Consider the following 17651-nt stretch of genomic DNA (forward strand, 5'->3'; position numbering starts at 1 on the left):
AAACACTATTAGAAAAGATTTAACCCACCAGCTCCAAGCGGCCCCTGCCACCACCGTTAGCCTGAGTCACTCCACTTCCTGACATGCAGGGGCCAGAGAGGCCACAGTAGTATAAAAATAACCAACTTACTATTGCCAACAGGACACTGGAAATCTTCAGCTTCTCACTGACCAAACATATTATAAATAACCACCTCATTTCCAGTTGCCAGTGTATTCTCCCTGCCCCCTACTGCCAAAGCACCCTATCCCTTTAGAAAGAGCCTTAAACACGCAAGCCTCACCCACACCCTAAAGTCAGTCATGGCCCAAAATTCTCTGAAGCATTAAAAGACAGGCAGAGGTTCCCTTTTTCCCACTCCCATTTGGGTTGCTTGTTTTCTGTTCTAGGAAACTCAATTTTTTTTTTTTTTTTTTTTTTTTTTTTGAGACAGAGTCTTGCTCTGTCACCCAGGCTGGAGTGTAGTGGTGCGATCTTGGCTCACTGTAACCTCTGCCTCCAAGGTTCAAGCTATTCTCCTGCCTCAGTCTCCCAAGTAGCTGGGATTACAGGTGTGAGCCACCACGCCCAGCTAATTTTTGTATTTTTAGCAGAGACGGGGTTTCACCATGTTGGCCAGGCTGGTCTCGAACTCCTGACCTCAAATGATCTGCCCGTCTTGGCCTCCCAAAGTGCTGGGATTACAGGTATAAGACATCTCACCCAACCCCATTATTAAATTATAGAAAGTATTCAGCATCTGTAAAAAGAAAAAAATAAATACAGAAAGCAGACAAGTAAACACTGGGTGGTAAACACAGAAATCAGCCTCACTCACCACCCCCCAAGACACTAAAAACTGGAGCCACCCTATACCCCTGCCAGGATGCCAGGTGGGCAAGGACCATGCACCTCCCAGGCAGCCCAAGCTCTGCTCCTGCTCACAAGGCTGGGGCCAGCCCCATTTCTCACTTGAATTGGCCTGCCCTTGACCTTATCAGCATCCACCATAACCAAATGTTAGGAAAGATGAAGTTTCGGGGCTCAGAGAACTAAGACCAGATCTGTCTCATATGTGACTATTCCTATCTGTATTTCCAAACACAATTAGACTAACAAAGACAGACACCTGTAATACCACACAGGCTTGCCCACGTTCTGATGCCTGACCTAGGTGAGGTAGAATTAAAGCTGCCACGGTGAACTCGTGAAACTGAAAATCTAGCTGTCTACCATGTTCGTAACTTTGGGGTGTAAACTGATCACTTAAGCATAAAGTTTGAAATCTATAATTTTGATTAAAGTTGGAAATTTTAGGCTGGGCACTGTTGCTCATGCCAGTAATCCCAGCACTTTGGGAGGCCAAGGCAGGTGGATCACTTGAGCCCAGAAGTTCCAGACCAGCCTGGGCAACATGGTAAAAATCTGTCTCTACAAAAAAATACAAAAATTAGCCAGGTGTGTTGGCACGTGCCTGTAGTCTCAGCTACTCAGGAGGCGAGGAGTACGCCTGAGAAGTCAAGGGCTGTAGTGAGCCATGATCGTGCCACTACACTCCAACCTGGGTAACATCACGAGGGAGACCCTGTCCCAAAAAGAAAGTTGGAAATTTTGCCAAAGTCACTATAAACGAAGTTGAAAAGCAAATGACTATAAACAGTGAGGAAATGTTTTGCAATATATTAAACAGGCCAGACACAGCGGCTCACACCTGTAATCCCAGTACTTTAAGAGGCCAAGGCAGGCGGATCACTTGAGTCCAGGAGTTTAAGACCAGCGGGGGCAACACAGTGAGACCCCAACTCTACAAAATAATACAAAAAAATTAGCTGGGTGTGGTGGTGCACGCCTGTACTCCCAGCTTCTTGGGAGGTTGAGGTGGGAAGATCACTTGAGCCCGGGAGGTTGAGGCTGTAGTGAGCTGTGACTGCACCACTACACTCTAGCCTGGCTGACAGAAGGAGACCCAGTCTCAAAAAAAAAAAAAGAAAGAAAGAAAAAAGAAAAAACATGTATATGTTTAAAAAAAAAAAAAAAAGAAATTTAGGTTGGGCACAGTGGCTCACGCCTGTAATCCCAGCACTTTGGGAGCCTGAGGCAGGCAGATTACCTGAAGTTGGGAGTTCGAGACCAGCCTGATTAACATGGAGAAACCCCCGTCTCTACTAAAAATACAAAAAATTAGCCAAGCATGGTGGCGCACACCTGTAATCCCAGTTATTCCGGAGGCTGAGGCAGGAGAACTGCTTGAACCTGGAAGGCAGAGGTCGCGATGAGCCAAGATCGCACCATTGCACTGCAGCCTCGGCAACAAGAGCGAAACTCCATCTCAAAAAAAAAAAAAAAAAAGAAATCTATCCAGGTTACAGAAATAAAATCCACAAATCAAAGAAACAGTAATAGGAAAAAGGAGCAAAAATGAAAGATAAACACATAAAATAAATCCAAATGGTCAATAAATATATTTTTTAAATGTGCACCTTCACCAGTTATCAGGCAAATGCAAAATAAAATGGCACAAAATAAAAATGCAAAATAAATGGTTAATAAAATTCACCCAACTGGCATCTATTTTTAAAGAGGAATCATTAAAATTAGAGAGAATGTAGCAGAATTAGAGAATTCACTGGATTAAATGAGAACCTTAAAATGCTGGGAAGACACACGGCAGCTACTGTGCGATACTGCATCCAGGCAGTTAAGTTTCTCCTTCTGTGACTTGCCTGTCCATGGCCTGGTGACAGGTGTACAAAGAAGGGAAATCACTCTGGGAAGCATCTAGCAAAAGTGCTTATCTCACCCCCGACTACCCCAGCAACACCACTCCTGGATATAATCCTCAGAGAAATGTTCAAATATATATGCATCCAAACATATGAGAGTGTTCACTGCCACACTGCAAGCAGTGAAAAAATAAAAATAAGCAAAAGAACTCTGTGACCACTCAGAGTTATGAACCATCACATACCTTTTTTTTTTTTTTTTTTTTTTTTTGAGATGGAGTCTTACTCTCGTACCCCAGGCTGGAGTGCAATGGCGTGATCTCGGCTCACTGCAACCTCCACCTCCCAGGTTCAAGCAATTCTCTGCAGGAGATCAGTCAGAGTGGTGGGAAAAACCATAGGGAAAGGATGCAAACCTACTGAAAGGTGGGAAGGTTCTGCAGAGCCCCGCGGGAGAAGAGCTGAAGGCAGCTGTCCTATAACCCTGAGGCAGAGGGCATGGAGTAGATAAAAGGATTGTGGAGGAATTTATCTTAAACAGGCTTGTTTACTTATGTTGACCAGGAACTGACCTTTGATCATCAGCACATGACGTCCCCTGAAAGGGGAGCAATAAATGTTAATTACCTGCAGGCTGTGTTTGCTCCAGGTTTTTCTGCATTGTGCCTGCACTGAATAAAAGCAAGCAAGCAGCTCCAGCTTCTCGGGGCTGCTCTCTGGCCACTAGAGCCAGGAAGTCACCTAGCTGCTCTTATATTGCATACCTGTGTCTGAGTACTCATTTCATCCATCAGCTAGGGCCTGCGGGACAGACCTGCCAATTCTCTTGCCTTGGCCTCCAGAGTAGCTGGGATTACAGATGCCCACCACCACGCCCAGCTAATTTTTGAATTTTTAGTAGAGACAGGGTTTCACCATGTTGGCCAGGCTGGTCTCCAACTCCTGACCTCGGGTGATCTGCCCGCCTTGGCCTCCCAAAGTGCTGGAATTACAGGTGTAAGCCACCGCGCCCAGCCCGCATACCATTTAAAAAGGCGGAACTAAAATGTATTAACATGAATAGAACTTAAAAATACAACTTGGGCCGCGCTGCACTCCAGCCTGGGTGACAGAGCTAGACTCTGCTCAAAAAAAAAAAAAAAAGGCCAGCCGCGGGGGCTCACACCTGTAATCCCAACACTTTGGGAAACCAAAGCAGGCAGATCACGAGGTCAGGAGATCAAGACTATCCTGGCCAACACCGTGAAACCCCATCTCTACTAAAAATACAAAAATTAGCCAGGCATGTCAGTGGGCGCCTGTAGTCCCAACTACTTGGGAGGCTGAGGCAGGAGAATCACTTGAACTCAGGAGGCAGAGGTTGCAGGGAGCCGAGAATGCAACACTGAACTCCAGCCTGGAGACAGAGCGAGACTCCATCTCAAAAAAAAAAAAAGACAAAGGAACCAAAAGCAAATATGACAAATGATTTAAGTTATTTATTGGGGATGGCTGGAAATATGCTTGGTTTATCATTTTTGTTGCGACAGGGTCTCACTCTGTCACCCGGACTGGAGTGCAGTAGCATGATTACAGCTCACTGCAGCCTCAACCGCTCCAGGGTCAGGTGATCCTCCCACGTCAGCCTTCCACAAGCACACACCACCATGCCTGGCTAACTTTTGTATTTTTTGTAGAGATGGGGGTTTCACCATGTTGCCCGGGCTGATCTTGAGCTCCCGGGCTCAAGTGATCCGCTGGCCTTGGCCTGCCAAAGTGTGTTTTTAATGTCTCAAAATGAAAATTCTCCTGTTAGCAGGTCACCTGGGTGAACAACATGCTTTCAATCTACGTCACGATGTCTGGTGTCCCAGGACAGCTGCACTGAGAACCACAGCAGTGGGAAAGAAAGGACTGAAGGGTTCTGTCTGTCCCCAGTCGCCTTCTACATCTCCATCAGGACTTTTCATATTTCTGTTAGCAATTCTAAGAATTTATTCTGAGCTGTAATTCCAGTTTTTCTATGGTATACCTTTGACTTTTTGATTACACAAAAAACTGTCTGTTATCCCTCTGCTGAGCCATATACACCTTACAGTTTCCCAGGCAAACCCCCCAGAGGTCACCACACAGCTCTGGCTGCCTGATGGAGAAACTTCAAAGCACAACAAGGGAATGTGAGTCTTACAGCTACACAAAGTGCAAATCAGAGCAAATGGGGAGACTTCACAGGGAAAGAGAAAATGGAACTGCCTCAATTTTAAATGTAATTCAATTTTAAAATGTAAAAAGAACTTTACTTTCCGTGTACATGACAAAAATTTAGTATTACTAATACTCAGTTCTCACAATTTGTAAGACAAAAATAGACACTCTAAGAGAAAAAGACAAAAATAGACACCTTAAGAGAAAAAAAGACCAAAAAAGACACAAATAGGGAATTCGCAAAAAAGCACAATAAAAGGCCGGGCGCGGTGGCTCACGCCTGTAATCCCAGCACTTAGGGAGGCCGAGACAGGCGGATCACGAGGTCAGGAGATCGAGACCAGCCTGACTAACATGGTGAAACCCCATCTCTACCAAAAAAAAATACAAAAAACTAGCCGGGCGAGTTGGCGGGCGCCTGTAGTCCCAGTTACTCGGGAGGCTGAGGCAGGAGAATGGCGTGAACCCGGGAGGCGGAGCTTGCAGTGAGCTGAGATCCGGCCACTGCACTCCAGCCTGGGTGACAGAGCGAGACTCTGTCTCAAAAAAAAAAAAAAAAAAAGCACAATAAAAATAGCCAAGAATCCACATCTACCAGCTACCATCGAGGGGAGAAGGCTTCACAGGCATCACCTCATTCACCCTCCAAGTGCCTCCGGGAGCAGCACTTCCCACTCATGCTCCCAACAGGACTTGGGAAGGTGAAGCGGCTTGTCCAGATCTCACAGAAGATAAACGGAGCCTGGGCTGTGGCCCAAGTTGGCTGACTCCAAATCTGGGGCCTTGACCATTAAACAACAAAAATAAAATGACGATCTCTACTGCCCAGGAGGACTTGGAGAAAGGGATCTTCTCATGCAGACCTACTTGGGGTGCAAACTCAAAGAGCCCAACAACAGGTTGCAAAGGTTTTATCAACGTGCAAAGTGTGTTTTTAATGTCTCAAAATGAAACCCACAATCCTGCAAACCCACAATCCCACTTGAGGAAGCGCACCCTGCCCACCGGCGGGAGGGCTCACACCTGTAATCCCAACACTTTGGGAGGCTGAGGCGGGCGAATCATGAGGTCAGGAGTTCGAGACCATCCTGGGCAACACAGAGAAACCCCCCGTCTCTACTAAAAATACAAAAATTAGCCAGGCCTGGTGGCGCGCGCCTGTAGTCCCAGCTACTCCGAGGCTGAAGCGGGATAATCACTTGAACCTGGGAGGCGGAGACTGCAGTGAGCCAAGACCGCGCCACTGCACTCCAGCCTGGGTGACAGAGTGAGACTTCGTCTCAAAAAACAAACCAAAAAAAAAAACACGAAGGAAGTGCACCCTACCAAGACAATCTCAGAAGTTCCCAAGGATACATATCAATCTCCTAAATTTCTATAAAGTGCACAAAGCAGTCTTCAAAGCACTGTTTATGCATGGAAAAAAATGCAGACTTCAAAGCTTATCAGCGAGGGGAGAGTCTGCTATAAGCAGGCAGTGAATTACTATGTAGCATTGTTTATACTACAGTCTCTAATATATATGGTATATTATATATTATCCTTTAGGGAAGAACGTACACATGACTCCGAGAGGTTTTTTAAAATGTTAAAGAGTTTATCTTTGACTGCTGGGGTCTCTGATGGTTTTATTCCTTTTGCTGTTCTGCATCGTTCAGATGTTTTCTAATCTGTCCTGTTTACCTAAATATGAGCTGCCTGAACATCAAAGAGCTGTCAACCTTTAAACAGAAGGAGCCTTGAACTCCAGATTAAATACACATCTCCTCCTGTGATCTGTTACATCCAATATTGCTGAAGGCAAAAGTCCAGCCCGCACCGCTGTGATCCATCTGTCTCTCCAGGCCCCCACCATCAGGAGCCCCCGACACTGGGCTTCCTCTGCTCCCCTAATTTTTTTTGTTGCTGTTGTTTGAGACGGAGTCTCACTCTGTCGCCCAGGCTGGAGTGCAATGGCCCGAATCTTGGCTCAATGCAACCTCCGCCTCAAGGGTTCAAGCCATTCTTCTGCCCCAGCCTCCTGAGTAGCTGGGATTACAGGCGCCCGCTACCAGCACGGCTAATTTTTGTATTTTTTTTAAGTAGAGACGGGGTTTTACCATCTTCGCAAGGATGGTCTCGAAATCCTGACCTCAGGTGATCCGCCCGCCTCGGTCTTCCAAAGAGCTGAGATTACAGGCGTGAAACCGCGCCCGGCCTGCTCCCAATTTCTTCAAGTTCACCTCGTCTCTGGTAGGGGCCAGCGAGGCACCCTCGGCTAGTCTCCAAGGCAGGGGCAGAGGCGGCGGCCCCCAGGCGTCAGCTTAGGCCCGGCCCAGACCAAGGGGGACCCCAGCCCCAGCTCCCGGCATGGCCTCGGCCCCGTGGTGTCCTGTGCCCCATGTCTGGGCCTCTTCAATGACTTCCTGACGCCCTCAACCCCTCTCCAGCCCTATCTGCCTCACCCTGGACCCCTCGGACCCTCCCTAACACCCTCAAATACCTCCATGGTCCCCTCAACGTGGCGGCACCGCGGCTGCTCCCCACCCACACCCGAAACCACATCGCCGGGCCCCGCGCCCATCTGGTGGTCCCGACCCGGGGCCACCGCCACCGCCCCTCCCAGGTCCGAGGCCTCCACCCGGCCGGGACCGCCGCCCCCGCGCGCTCACCCTCGCGGCAACGCCTCCTCCAGATGGTGTCGGTGTGCAGGATGCGCCGGAACTTCGTGCAGACCTGGGCCAAGCTGGGTAGGTCGGTGCCCGGCAGCGACGCGAAGATCTCCACCAGCAGCTCCGGCGGCAGCTCCAGCAGCGAGCAGCGCGGGGGCGGCGACGAGGGGCCCGCGCACAAGCCGCCCCCTACCCCGGCCAGCACCGCCGCGCTCGCCTCGATGCGCTCCTCCTCGGGGTCTGTGTCCGGCTCGCTGTCGGCCGCTGCCGTCTCGGCCGGGCCCCGGCGCTGCTGGCGGCGCCGGCATCCGCGAGACGGGCCCACGCCGCAGAGGCGAGCGCACACCGCCATGCCGCCCAGTGACGGCCACTGCCGCCGCCTCTGCGCACGCTCCAGCGCGGCCCCGCCCCGCCAGCGCCGAGCCACGGCCCCTCCGCAGAGCCCGCCACGCCCCCTGGAGAGCCCAGCCCCGCCCCTAGCTGGAGCCCCGCCCCGGCCGCGCCACCCCCTCCCAGCGGGGCGGCGACCTCTGAGACCCCGCGCGGTTGCCATCCCCTCCGGCACGAGGGCGCCGCCCGTGGCGGGGACGGGAAAAGAAAGTGGTGATGCCGGGTGCAAAACGTCGGGCTGCCCCGTGTGAGGCTCGAACTCACGACCTTCAGATTATGAGACTGACGCGCTGCCTACTGCGCTAACGAGGCTGCTCGATCGCCCCTCCGCGCCGCGGCCTTTGTGGAGAGAAGAGTCGCCCCCCGTGCCCGCGCGCCCGCTTCCGGCACCCGAAACTCTGCCCCGCCGGCCCGTCAGTAGGAAGATGCGTTTTACAACCTCCAAATACAGAGGCAGCAGCCAGAACCCCAAAGGGCGTCTAGAAACCCTTTTGTCCATCGAAACAACGGGCGTTCCATCGTGTCCGCCTTATGGTAACCAAAAGGCCCGCGCTGCGGGGCTCTGCAGGAACCTTCCCGAGCTCCCTGCGGAAGCCCCCGGGAGGGCTTGGAGGGGGGGCGGGCAGCGCGGCCCAAGAGATCCGGGGATGCGCGCCCGGTCTGGAAAGGGAGGCCCTGCCACGCGGCGCCGCCCAAACGGCGCCAGTTCCTGCAGCTGCCGGAAGCCGCGCACGCCGGCTCCGGCTGGGCCCTGCCGAGGCCGCGGAGCGGGGTCGTCTCCCAGGTACGCGGGTGGTGACCACGAAGGCGTCCTCTGACCAGAGCAGCAGCGCATGTCGCCGTGGGCTCGCCTCGGACCCCATCTCTTGGAGGCCCAGGCGGGAGTATAAATCGAGGCCGGGAGCTCGAGACCAGCCTGGGCAACACAGCGCAGACCCCATCTACAAAACAATCCAAATTTTTTTTTTTTTTTTTTTTTTTTTTTTTTTTTTTTTTTTTTGAGACGGAGTCTCACTGTGTCTCCCAGGCTGGAGTGCAGTGGCGCGATCTCGGCTCACTTCAAGCTCCGCCCCCCGGGTTCACGCCATTCTCCCGCCTCAGCCTCCCAAGTAGCTGGGACTACAGGCGCCCGCTACCACGCCCGGCTAGTTTTTTGTATTTTTAGTAGAGACGGGGTTTCACCATGTTGGCCAGGATAGTCTCGATCTCCTGACCTTGTGATCCACCCGCCTCGGCCTCCCAAAGTGCTGGGATTACAGGCTTGAGCCACCGCGCCCGGCAACAATCCAAATTTTAAAAAGAGAGGCTGAGGCGAGAGGATCGCTTGATCCCAGGAAGCCGAGGCTGCAGTGACCCGCGATGGCGCCACTGCACTCCAGCCTGGGCAACACAGCGTGACCCTGCCTCCAAAAAAAACAAAAAACAAAAATAGCCACAAATGGCTGGGCGCGGCGGCTCACGTCTGTAATCCCAGCACTTTGAGAGGCAGAGACGGGTGGATCACCTGAGGTCATGAGTTTGAGACCAGCCTGACCAACATGGTGAAACCCTGTCTCTTAAAAAAAAAAAAAAAGCCACACAGACCAGGAGCAGTGGCTCACGCCTGTAATTCTAGCACTTTGGGAGGCCGAGGCGGGCAGATTGGTTAAGCCCAGGAGTTGGAGACCAGCCTAAGCACATAGTGAGACGCCCCCATTTCTACAAATAATTTAAAAAATTAGCCGGGCATGGTGGTGCCTACTCGGGAGGCTGAGGCAGGAGGATCGCTTGAGCCAGGAGTTGGTGGCTCCAGTGAGCTGTGATCACACCACTGCACTCCAGTCTGGACAACAGGTCAAGACCCTGTCTCAAAAAAAAAAAACCCACCCCACCAAGGCCGGGTGCGGTGGCTCACGCCTGTAATCCCAGCACTTTGGGAGGCCGAGGTGGGCGGATCACGAAGGCAGGAGATTGAGACCATCCTGCCTAACATGGTGAAATACCGTCTCTACTAAAAAAACACAAAAAACTAGCCGGGCGTGGTGGCAGGCGCCTGTAGTCCCAGCTACTCCGGAGGCTGAGGCGGGAGAATGGTGTGAACCCGGGAGGCGGAGCTTGCAGTGAGCCGAGATCGGGCCATTGCACTTCAGCCTGGGCAACAGAGCAAGACTCCTTCTCAACAACAACAACAAAAAAGCCCCACCAAAACCAAAAAATAAAAATAATAAAAATCCATACAGATGCGCCTATGTCCAAACCTTGAGCATCTCAGGCCAACACTATTGAAAAATAGTACCTGACTGATTACCCTGGCCTCAGGTTCCTTGTTTTTCACTCCATCCCGCAGTTGTTAGAATGCTCCTCCTTCCAGTGACCATAATAAATAAACTGAAAGCAAACTCCTTTCACAAGGTGGACCTACTTATTCACAAGTATGTCATGGTCCACTGGTCTTGAACTCCTGACCTCAGATGATCCACCCACCTTGGCCTCCCAAAGTGCTGGGATTACAGGTATGAGCCAGGAGCCATCACACCTAGCCTAGTTGGAAATATTATACTATTAATAGTTATAGCCATAGACACAGCATAGTGCTTGGTACATAGTAGTTGCATAATTAATTTATCATTGTTGGATGAATCAGTGACAACCACGAATATCTATTCAGTGCATATATTGTGTGACTTTACTGGTATTATTTACTGCTACCAATTTTTTTTTTTTTTTTTTTTTTGAAAGGGAGTCTCACTCTGTTGCCAGGCTGGAGTGCAGTGGCGTGGTCTTGACTCACTGCAACCTCCAACTCCCGGATTCAAGCGATTCTCCTGCCTCAGCCTCCCAAGTACCTGGGACTACAGGCGCCCGCCACCATGCCCAGCTAATTTTTTGTATTTTTAGTAGAGACAGGGTTTCACTGTGTTAGCCAGGATGGTCTCGATTTCCTGACCTCGTGATCTGCCCGCCGTGGCCTCCCAAAGTGATGGGATTACAAGTGTGAGCCACCGCGTCGGGCCTTTTTTGTTGTTGTTGTTGCTGTTGTTGTTGTTGTTGTTGTTACAGGGTCTTGCTTTGTCACCCAGGCTGGAGTGCAGTGGTGCAATATCAGCTTACTGTAGCCTTGACCTCCCGGGCTCAGGTGATCCCCTGACCTCAGCCTCCTGAGCTAGGACTACAAGCAAACACCATCAAGGCTGTTTTTTTTTTTTTTTTTTTTTTTTTTTTTTGTAGAGATGGGGTTTCGCCATGTTGCCTAGGCTCGTCTAGAACTCCTGGACTCAAGTGATCCACCCCACTCCTACCTGCCAAAGTATTAGGATTACAGGTGTGCACCACCAGGCCCCACTGATTTTTGTATTTTTAGTAGAGACGGGGTTGTAGAGACGAGGTTTCACCATTTTGGCCAGGCTAGTCTCTAACTCCTGACTTCGAGTGATCTGCCCGGGTCAGCCTCCCAGAGTGCTGGGATCACAGGCACGTGCCACCACGCCTGCCTTCATTTTTTTTTTTTTTTTTTTTTTTTTTTTTTTTTTTTTTTTTTTTTGAGGTGGAGTCTCGCTCTGTCGACCGGGCTGGAGTGCAGTGGCCAGATCTCAGCTCACTGCAAGCTCCGCCTCCCGGGTTTACGCCATTCTCCTGCCTCAGCCTCCCAAGTAACTGGGACTACAGGCGCCCGCCATCTCGCCCGGCTAGTTTTTTGTATTTTTTAGTAGAGACCTCGTGATCCACCCGTCTCCGTCTGTAGTCTCGGCCACCCGTCTCCACCCGTCTCCGTCTCGGCCTCCCAAAGTGCTGGGATTACAGGCTTGAGCCACCGCACCCGGCCTTCCTGCCTTCATTCTTAATTATACAAATAATGTATAAATATTTCCTCACTGTTAAGATAAACACTACAGATAAAACAAAAGTTTTTGTTGATCACCATTCAATCCCCTCACATCCTTCAGGATCATCACTGTGAGCAATCTGGAATATTCTCTTGCTGAGCATAAACTCCAAACAGATCTACAGAAATATATTTATAGATGTGTGTCTTTTTAAAAAGTAGGCTGGGCGTGGTAGCTCACGCCTATAATCCCAGCACTGCGGGAGGCCGAGGTGGGCGGATCACCTGAGGTCAGGAGTTCGAGACTAGCCTGGCCAACACGGTGAAAATCCATCTCTACTAAAAATACAAAAATTAGCCGGACGTGGTGGTGTGCGCCTGTAATCCCACCTACTCAGGAGGCTGAGGCAGGTCAATCACTTGAACCCAGGAGGTAGAGGTTGCAGTGAGTTGAAATCATGCCACTGCACTCCAGCCTGGATGATAGAGCAAGACTCCATCTCAAAAAAAAAAAAAAAAAAAAAAAAAAGGCCGGGCGCAATGGCTCACGCCTGTAATCCCAGCACTTTGGCAGGTCGAGGCGGGCGGATCATGAGGTCAGGAGATCGAGACCATCCTGGCTAACACGGTGAAACCCCATCTCTACTAAAACTACAAAAATTAGCCGGACGTGGTGGCGGGCGCCTGTAGTCCCAGCTACTCAGGAGACTGAGGCAGGAGAATGGTGTGAGCCCGGGAGGTGGAGCTTACAGTGAGCCAAGATCGTGCAACTGCACTCCAGCCTAGGCAACAGAGCAAGACTCCATCTCAAAAAAAAAAAAAAATTGTTTCAACTAATAACATCCTGCTATCTACCAGGGAGATCAGCCATTAAACAAGTGACCACACAGATAAATAACATAAATTATAAATTTTAATGCTCTAACAATAAGTAAAACTAATAAGATCTTATAACAGAGACCAGACTTTGGATGATCAAAGGTCCTTTGAGGAAATGACATTTATAAATCAAAGGAAAATTTGGAGTTAGCCAGGAGGAGAACACTTGATGGGAGAATGTTCTAGAAAAAAAGGACAGTGGCCAGACGTGGTGGCTCACGCCTGTAATCCCAGCACTTTGGGAGGCCAAGGCGGGCCGCTCACCTGAGGCTGGGAGTTCAAGACCAGCTTGGCCAACATGGTGAAACTTTGTCTCTACTAAAAAAATACAAAAATTAGCCAGGCGTGGTGGTGGGCACCTGTAATCCCAGCTACTTGGGAGGCTGAGGCAGGAGAATTGCTTGAACCTGGGAGGCAGAAGTTGCAGTGAGCAGAGATCGAGCCACTGTACTCCAGCCTAGGCAACAGAGCAAGACTCTGTCTCAAAAAAGAGAAAAAGAGGCCGGGCGCAGTGGCTCAAGCCTGTAATCCCAGCACTTTGGGAGGCCGAGACGGGCGGATCACGAGGTCAGGAGATCGAGACCATCCTGGCTAACACCGTGAAACCCCGTCTCTACTACAAAAATACAAAAAAACTAGCCGGGCCGGGCGAGGTGGCGGGCGCCTGTAGTCCCAGCTACTCGGGAGGCTGAGGCAGGAGAATGGCGTAAAACCCGGGAGGCGGAGCTTGCAGTGAGCTGAGATCTGGCCACTGCACTCCAGCCTGGGCAACAGAACGAGACTCCGTCTCAAAAAAAAAAAAAAAAAAAAGAGAAAAAGAAAAAAAGGACAGCTGGTTGTCCCTGGCTCACTTAGTAGGAGAGGCCAGGAAGGGAGTTCTCAAGGCAGTGGCATAGACAACGATGGGAAGGAGCATCACTTGCCGGAGATCAGGTACTCAGGAGGCCCGAGGGAAATAGGAGGCTGGTTCAGTCCAGGGTGTGATCTGAGCAGAAGCTGAAAATATAGGATGGAAATGAAAAATGACAAGAAAAAGAGATAAAAGAAAATAGAGGATGGAGTCAGAATGTGAACTTGTGGAACACCAGATGAAGCCCTCACAAATTTGGGAATGACACAGTGATGAAAGTGGTGTTTTGGGAAGCCAACTCAGGCTTCAGTGAGCAGCATAGTATGCAAACGAATTGTATGCAGGACGATTTTATGTGGTACAGAAACATTTATTTTTTATTTTTTTTTATTTTTTTTGAGACTGAGTTATTTTTTTTGAGACTCTGTTACCCAGGCTGGAGTGCAGTGACACAATCTCAGCTCACTGTAGCCCCCGCCTCCCGGGTTCAAGCTATTCTCCTGCCCCAGCCTCCCCAAGTAGCTGGGATTACAGGCGAGTGCCACCACACTTCGCTAATTTTTGTATTTTTAATAGAGACGGGTTTTTTGCCATGTTGGCCAGGCTGGTCTCGAATTCCCTACCTCAGGTTATCCACCCGCCTCAGCCTCCCAAAGTGCTAGGATGCTACCGCCCCCGGCCTTTATTCTGGTTTAGTATTTGATACAGGTAACTAGCACATCAAATTTATGATTGCAGGGTCATTACTGCTTATGGCAAAGCTATTTTAATATAACTTAAATAAAAAATAAGCTGTTTGAAAGAAAATGGTAACCATAGAAGATGGTTGGTGATATATTAATAACCAAGGATGAAAAGCGCACGATTAGAGGGACAAAAGACAGACAGCAAGAATAAGGAAGGCCGTGTACCCAAAGCTGTGGAAGGATGGAATTAACATTGACCATCAGAATAGAATGAAAGGCTGGGAGTGGTGGCTCACACCCAGAATCCCAACACTTTGGGATGCCGAGTGGGGAAGATTGCTTGAGCCCAGGAGACTAGCTTGGGCAACAGAGTGAAACCTCATCTCTACAAAATAATAATAATAGAAAGAAAAGAATGATTGTGAGAGCTTCAGCAACACCTGTTTGTGGGAAGGAACCCAAGGGGAAAGACAGTGCCAGCAGAAAAGTACCACACATTGAATCCTGACAGCTTAATATGTCCTTAGAACACGTTTACAATCCTTTATGTAGAAATGTATCCTTTAAAGAATGAGGGTGCATGCATTCTAAAATGAGGAAGAACTAGATAGAAGAGATCATTTGTTTTAACACTATGATGAGGCTTTACAATAATGACCTCTTTGTTATTGAGAACTGATAACATCTAAGGAAATAAGTTGAATATAGGGCTGGGCATTTTCCAGTTGGTTGCCTCAAAGGTCACAAGTAGTATTTCTTGGACTGAAGAAAACCACATTAACTGGGCCACGTGGTGGCTCACGCCTGTAATCTCAGCACTTTGGGAGGCTGAGGCGGGCGGATCACGAGGTCTGGAGATCGAGACCATCCTGGCTAACACGGTGAAACCCCATCTTTACTGAAAATACAAAAAACTAGCCGGGCGTGGCGGTGGGCACCTGTGGTCCCAGCTACTCGGGAGGCTGAGGCAGGAGAATGGTGTGATCCCGAGAGGCGGAGCTTGCAGTGAGCCGAGATCGCACCACTGCACTCCAGCCTGGGCGACAGAGCGAGACTCTGTCTCAAAAAAAAAAAAAAAAAGAAAAAAGAAAGAAAGAAAACCACGTTAACTGTATCCCAATCAGTTCTCAAAATCCGATGTGAAAAAATGGGATCTTACCCACTGCTCAAAAGAACTAGTCACACTAACTGGAAAGAAGGGAAAATACTCAAACGTTGAACAAGAGGGTCGCAGTTTAAAATAAGCAGGCTGATGGAGCCTCCACAGTTGTACACCTTAACAGTCCTGGAATGGAGCAAAAGCTATAAACACAGCAGTCCTACAGAATTTGTTTAGAATTAAACAAACAGGCAAACAAAAACATGGTGGAACCTCAGCGCGTTCCACCAGGTGTTACACACTCAAATTTAAGAAACAGCTGCCGGTCGCGTGACTGATTTGTCAACGCTTTACCACGCGTTCTACTTTGCAGATTCTTGAAGCTGAACAGAGGCCAAACTTCCCTGGGGAGGGGGACACTCAACATACAGCCTGCTGTGGCTACTTAACATTCCCTGAAGACTGCAGTCTATTCAGTGTCAACCTCTAAATCCTCCTGACCAAATCCTTTCTGAGAATAGCTCCCTGCACTCCTCTTGAGCAATACTTGTTTGTTTACTTGCTCTCAAGAGCAAAGCGATGACACCACGATGGATAGGACACTGGGCCTATAGTGGTGCAGACAACAAAGCTAGTGGCCTCTCTCTTCCAATCAGAAAGAGGAGAGGAGGGAGAGGCCGAGCAGGCCAGAGGCCCCAAGCAAATTCTCCGCATGACTTGCCATCCATATTGAGTGTGGCAAAAAATAACCCCGATGCCTTCTGTAGGGCAGGTTAATGTTTTGTGATTCATTTGACAGGTTCTTACACACAGCTAGACAGCATGATTTATAGCCACTTACATCACTCATGCTGGGCCATCGCATTCAATTCTTAGCAGTTACATCATTTCCCCACGGTTATGGTCATTTCATGGTATGAAAAAAGGAATAGGGTGCCACTGCTGGGCTTTCAAGAATGAATGATTATTTGGTAGTTTAAAGGCGCCGTGAAATTCCTAGAGAAAACATTGAGTAAATTAAAATGAAAGATGTGTTCTTGCTTTTCTACTTTACGTGGATTATTACAGGGAACATTAACGTTTATATTACACTATGCCTATATTAACTAGCTTAAAATGATTCATGAGTAATATTAATTTACCACTCCAAATATTGTTTACTACATTAAATTTCTACTAAACTGCAGTCTTTTGGGTCACATGAAATGTTTCATAAATACTCAAGCACACTTATGCTTCCAAAAGTTACATGAAGGTATTTCTTAATTTATATTTGTATATGAATGTACATTATTATAATATATACTATATATAATTATATATTAACTAAATGTGTTATTACACAGGGATGAAACCTATGAGCCACCTTTATACCCCAATCACTTTGGATTCTTTTCTGAGAGCCATGGAAGGATATATGGCTTTAGATTCAAGTTGGAATTAGAAGTTAGGCATAGAAGTGTAACAGATTTGCAAATGTGGACTTCACTTCTGTATTTTAAAAACACGCAGAGTAATCCTGGCCCATTACTACACAACCATCGATGGTACTTCCTCTGGCCATGAACCCAAGGCCTGGCGTAATTTGGTAAAGCTTTATGGATGCCCAAGGGTAGGAAAATTTGAGACTCTGCTTCCCCTCCCCCATCTCCATATGCCAGATATCGATTTTTTCCCTTCTTCTTGCATTTGGAACAGTTGTCCAGCAAGAGAAAGAAAAAGCCCGTTTCTTACAAAGCAGCAATTCAGCCAAGAAAGCACTCACCAGTCAATACTTAATATCATAAAAATCCAGAAAAGAAACCAACACAGACTCCACTATCTTTTAAGACTTCAAAACTGATAATTTTATGTTTGGCAGAAGGTAGGTACATAATATGTGCTTACTGGATTTTTTTCTATTTTCACAGAATACAAACCAACAGACTATAGACATCTTCTGAACTCTGTCCTGTCCTCCCGGGAAGCAGAGGTTGCAGTGAGCTGAGATCACGCCACTGCACTCCAGCCTGGGCAACCGTGCAAGACTCTGTCTCAAAAAACAAATAAAAAAATAAAATAAACAAACAGTGGAAGGATAAAGAACTACAAATAACATCATTCTTCTGATGGTGGGAGTAATTAATTATCCAAGGATCTATGACAGTACTTGGCTTCTCTAGAAGAAATCCCAGCTGTATAAAACCACTTTAAGAAATATATTTCTTTTTTTTTTCTTTTTTCTTTTTTTTGAGACGGAGTTTTGCTCTTTTCCCCAGGCTGGAGTGCAATGGCACGATCTCGGTTGACTGCAACCTCCGCCTTCCGGTTTCAAGCGATTCTCCTGCCTCAGCCTCCGGAGTAGCTAGGATTACAGGCGTCCGCCATCACACCCTGCTAATTTTTGTATTTTTAGTAGAGATGGGGT

At 48.6% G+C, this 17651-nt stretch overlaps 3 protein-coding genes and 1 non-coding gene across 7 annotated transcripts in view; 2 read left to right on the top strand and 2 right to left on the bottom strand.

Moving 5' to 3' along the window:
- The window catches only part of FBXO31 (F-box protein 31), a 54532-nt gene extending 46591 nt beyond the window's left edge, over positions 1-7941 (bottom strand). For all 3 annotated transcript variants that reach the window (XR_007722000.1, XM_050773628.1, XM_050773627.1), the window contains exon 1: positions 7539-7941. Coding sequence is in view for 2 of the 3 variants with exons in the window: in XM_050773628.1 (XP_050629585.1) it covers positions 7539-7890 (352 nt within the window). In the remaining variant the exon portion in view is untranslated. The remainder of the gene's footprint in view (positions 1-7538) is intronic.
- MAP1LC3B (microtubule associated protein 1 light chain 3 beta) overlaps positions 1-17651 on the top strand; it is a 371166-nt gene that overhangs the window by 339787 nt on the left and 13728 nt on the right. The window lies entirely within an intron of this gene.
- TRNAM-CAU (transfer RNA methionine (anticodon CAU)) lies at positions 8168-8240 on the bottom strand. Its single transcript has one exon. It is a non-coding gene; the product is annotated as a tRNA-Met (tRNA).
- On the top strand, positions 8351-17334 carry LOC126944351 (unconventional myosin-XVB-like). 2 transcript variants are annotated; one of them, XM_050773801.1, is made up of 2 exons: positions 8351-8712; positions 17155-17334. In XM_050773801.1, exons 1-2 carry the CDS (start codon positions 8460-8462, stop codon positions 17229-17231), a joined length of 330 nt encoding a protein of 109 aa, XP_050629758.1. In that variant the 5' UTR covers positions 8351-8459; the 3' UTR covers positions 17232-17334. The 2 variants fall into 2 exon arrangements, with proteins under 2 accessions (XP_050629758.1, XP_050629759.1); XM_050773802.1 differs by lacking the exon at positions 17155-17334 and adding an exon at positions 10988-11084.

This window comes from Macaca thibetana, chromosome 20 (assembly GCF_024542745.1).
Source record: "Macaca thibetana thibetana isolate TM-01 chromosome 20, ASM2454274v1, whole genome shotgun sequence".
Lineage (NCBI taxonomy): Eukaryota > Metazoa > Chordata > Mammalia > Primates > Cercopithecidae > Macaca > Macaca thibetana.